The sequence below is a fragment of the Gastrolobium bilobum genome, unplaced genomic scaffold (genome assembly GCF_033153095.1).
Source record: "Gastrolobium bilobum isolate Gb01-03AN ecotype WA unplaced genomic scaffold, APGP_CSIRO_Gbil_v1 utg15653, whole genome shotgun sequence".
In the NCBI taxonomy this organism is placed as follows: domain Eukaryota; kingdom Viridiplantae; phylum Streptophyta; class Magnoliopsida; order Fabales; family Fabaceae; genus Gastrolobium; species Gastrolobium bilobum.
The window spans coordinates 129,375-133,340 of NW_026895226.1; the positions used below are offsets into that span (position 1 = coordinate 129,375).

The 3,966-nt window shown below is 34.9% G+C and overlaps 1 protein-coding gene across 1 annotated transcript; it reads left to right on the forward strand.

Moving 5' to 3' along the window:
• The first annotated feature begins 491 nt into the window (after positions 1-491).
• On the forward strand, positions 492-3,368 carry LOC133300658 (factor of DNA methylation 5-like). Its single transcript, XM_061500233.1, has 6 exons — positions 492-1,392; positions 1,565-1,746; positions 1,838-1,918; positions 2,034-2,360; positions 2,492-2,710; positions 3,120-3,368. The coding sequence occupies exons 1-6, from the start codon at positions 492-494 to the stop codon at positions 3,366-3,368; spliced, it is 1,959 nt and encodes a 652-aa protein (XP_061356217.1).
• The last annotated feature ends 598 nt before the right edge of the window (positions 3,369-3,966 follow it).

Consider the following 3,966-nt stretch of genomic DNA (forward strand, 5'->3'; position numbering starts at 1 on the left):
TTGGATTATTTGTTCGTAACAGCCTCTTGATTCGTCAAAATACCTGAATTTTTTCCTGTGTCCTACAATTATACTGTTGTCACCAATGAAATAACCTACCTCAACAACTTAAGTGAAGTATTATATAAAAGTTTGTTTATTTATAATGTATTTAAGTAAAATACATGATCGATTATTACTGGAATTATAATAACTAATAATAAATGATAAACATAAAGGAAATTGAATTGAAAGTGTCACTACATATTTTTCATATAGATCCATCTTTATAACTGAATTTATGTTATGACTCTTCGATGTTAACACCACCTCATCATGTCATTAAGTAATGTTTACTTCAGATATTAATGACATACATAGTGGATTTTTTGAATCTGTCCATTCATATTCATGTTCATTCATAGAGAAATCCCTTAACTTTCTTCTATGTGTTGTTCATTTTATCAATTCCCATAGATTGATTTTTTTTCTTTCAACGTTCGTCAGCTTCAATGGGTAGCAGTTCAGAAGAATCAGACATCAGCGAGTGTGAGATGGATGACTTCATAGAGAAGTCATATAATCAACTCAAAGCAGGGAAATACAAGAAGATCAAGAATCCAAATTCCACTTTCAGATGCCCTTTTTGTGAAGGCAAAAAAAAGCGGTCATTTCAGTTTGGAGAACTTCTTCTACATGCCTCAGGAATAGGCATAGGCTCATCCAAAAGAAGCATACAAATAAAGGCAAAGCACCTTGCCTTGGCAAAATACTTGAAGGAAGACATCAGCAATGAATTTGATGACTCACTTTCTAAGCCCGTGTTGGAAATAGCCAATGAGCAACCCAAACAAGATCAAATGTTTGTTTGGCCTTGGAAAGGGATTGTGGCCAACATATTAGGGAAGTCAAACCATGAATCTGAAAACAATGATAGTGAGCTTTGGCTAAAAAGGTTTGAACAATATAAACCCAAAGAAGCTCATGTGTTGCATTGTGCTGATGATCCTAGAGGATATGTTATACTAGATTTCGGTACAGAATGGATTGGATTCAGGCAAGTGATGAAATTGGATACAGATTTTCTAACTGCTAATCATGGTAAAAAGGACTGGGATTCAAGGGAAGAGAGTCATGGTTCAGACTTTTATGCATGGTGCGCACGAGCAGAGGACTACAATTCGGAAGGGCTGGTTGGGACTTATCTTCGGGAGAAAACAGAGCTGAAAACAACTTCTAAGGTAACACAGGATTCATGGAAGGAACGAAGTCAAACTGTGGCACATTTGGTTGAGGAAATAGACTTTTCAAATAAAATTATTGGTGAAGTTGAAAAGAAGTACACAGAGACAAGCATATCATTGAATAGAATTATGGAAGAAAGGGACTTGCTTAACAAAGCTCGAGTTCAAGGTTTGTGATCCTGGCAACTTATCACAATATAGCATTTGAATACAAATTGAATAGAAGTTGGATTGCTCAATATTAGTAAATATGCTTCTTGATTAAATAAATATTTAGTATATATTTTCTTGCTTTGAATTTGTTGCTTTGGCATGGTTTTGTTTGTATATACTTTTCCCAGAGATGGCGAGGATGCAGCAGCATGCTCGTGAACATGTTCTTAGAGTCATAGAAGAGACCGAAAAACTGAAATGTGAAATACATACAAAGAATGTTGAACTTGATCGCTGGTGTCAACAACTTAGTGAACAAGAAACCTCAACTGTACATGAAAGAAGAAAATTTGAGGAAGAAAAGAAAAGGGTAAATCTTGTTAATTAAACTTATCTATAAATGACAATTTGTTAAGCACAGTATCCAGTCTAATATCAACTATTCAACTTTGAATTTGCAGAAAATGGAATCAATAATTTTAGCATCAGAGGAGCAGGTGAAGGCCAACCATGATTTTTTCGGGTTGCTTGAAAAACATCAGGTGTGTCATACAATGTTCTTAAGGACAGTATCCAGTCTATTATCTTCTTGTTGGAAAGTTGTCTTTTAGGTTTTTTTTTCCACCCTTTATGTGCGTATCAATTATTATTTTGCAGATAGAGAAAAAGGCTCAAATGAATAAACTATTGAAGCTTGAGAAAGAGTTAGACGATGAACATAAGTTGAAGTTAGAGATTGCTGAACTAGAAGGGCAACTGAAGGTTTTAAGGTGTATGAATGTGATGGGAGCAGATCCTGAAAAGGATAGAAAGAAACAAATAGAAAAAATGGAAAAAAAACTGGAGGAGATGATTGAGGATATGTCTGAAAAAGAATATTTAAGTCAAGTTCTCATGCTGAAAGAACAACCAGTTAAAAGGGAGCTAGAAGATGCTCGACAAGAACTTATTGCAGTAATATTTTATTTCCTTGATATTCTTGCAGTAAATATCTTGTTAATGAATTGTGATCATATTTGACTATAGATATAGTTGTTACTTGTTAGTTCTGATTTCTCTGACAATTGATTTCTTCCTCACAATAACTAATCATAGGCCTTTGTTTTACATTTCAGGAATTACCAAAGCTCTTGAAAGGGTCAACTGTTATTGGAGTCAAGAAACTTGGGGAGATCAATGCTAAACCATTTCAAAAGGTGTGTAAATATAGATATAAAGATTGTCATACAGCATTATCTGAGTCTGCCAAACTACACTCGAAGTGGCAAAGCGAAATTCTGGACTCAACATGGCACCCTTTCAGGATTATTGATGTTGAAGGGGAGGGAAAGCAGGTATATCTTTATAACTGCTCGTCCATCTCTGTTTTCTCCCTACACTTAGAAAGAGCTTTACATTTTGGTATAAAAAAGCTGTGATCTTGGAAGAGTTTGTTCAAATATGTTGTTGAAATATCCTTTTTTTCAGACTTAAGACTCCTTTTTCAGGAACTCATAATTATGGATAAATTTCAGTATACCTCAAAATTAAAAGTTTGTCACAACAATACAGAGATAATCATCATGCAATTATATGTAATCTGAAATTGATTCAATACAGACAATTGAATGACAACTTTTATGTTTGCTGAGCATCTACATCACAACTACTTCCAGGCCTGTTGTTTGTCTACATATAAAGCTGACAGATGAACTCAAGATAATTTAATGTAATGTTTACGCAATTTGATGTCTCTTTATATAGGAGGTAATTGATGAAGATGACCAGAAATTGTCAACTTTAAAGGAAGACTTGGGAGAGGAGGCATATATGGCTGTGTTGACAGCTTTGAAGGAGTTGAATGAATATAATAGTTCAAGCTGTGCCAAGACCACTCCCAATCAGAGTGGGAGATCTGTGATACCTGAGCTTTGGAACTTCAGAAGTGGACGTAAAGCCACCTTAGATGAAGTTATTGCTTACATAAAGGGTAGGATTAACAAAATCGGGTGATGGTGACCAGCAAGTCCAAGAGCTAATGTTATATTTCAATTGGGTGTTCATAGGGCGTTTGAAAGATATAATCTTGTGATGTTTGCTATATTATATACTACTTTGCTTGAATGTGTTAAGTTAAAAACAAGATAACTGCTTTTGTGATTTTTGTTGAACTCCAATTACCTTATGACTTCAATTTATTCTCTATACATGTGTGGATTATGCAAGGGTAAGGCTGTGTACAAAGATTTTTCTCCACCCCACACTCGCTAGTCGGATTTAACGGGGAGTGGTTTTTTTTTTTGGTTTTTTACATGTGTGGATTGCATATAAATACAAAAAGACAAAACCATGACCATATGCAATGGCCATTCTCTTTGCTCTGACTCTTTTATATACACTTGAAAGTTGTTGAAATGATTTTACTGCCTGCCCCAAAGGAACAAGTACCAAGTTTTATCTCTTACTGGTCTTTTGCGGCCTTCATTTTATACCCTCTTGTTGCTGAATTTTTTTTAAAGATTCACTCAGACTCAGGTTTTCTTCTAACAGTTTCAGACAGAACACAAGTTGTCAACCCATGCCTTGAGACATAGTTGAGATGCTTTATAGG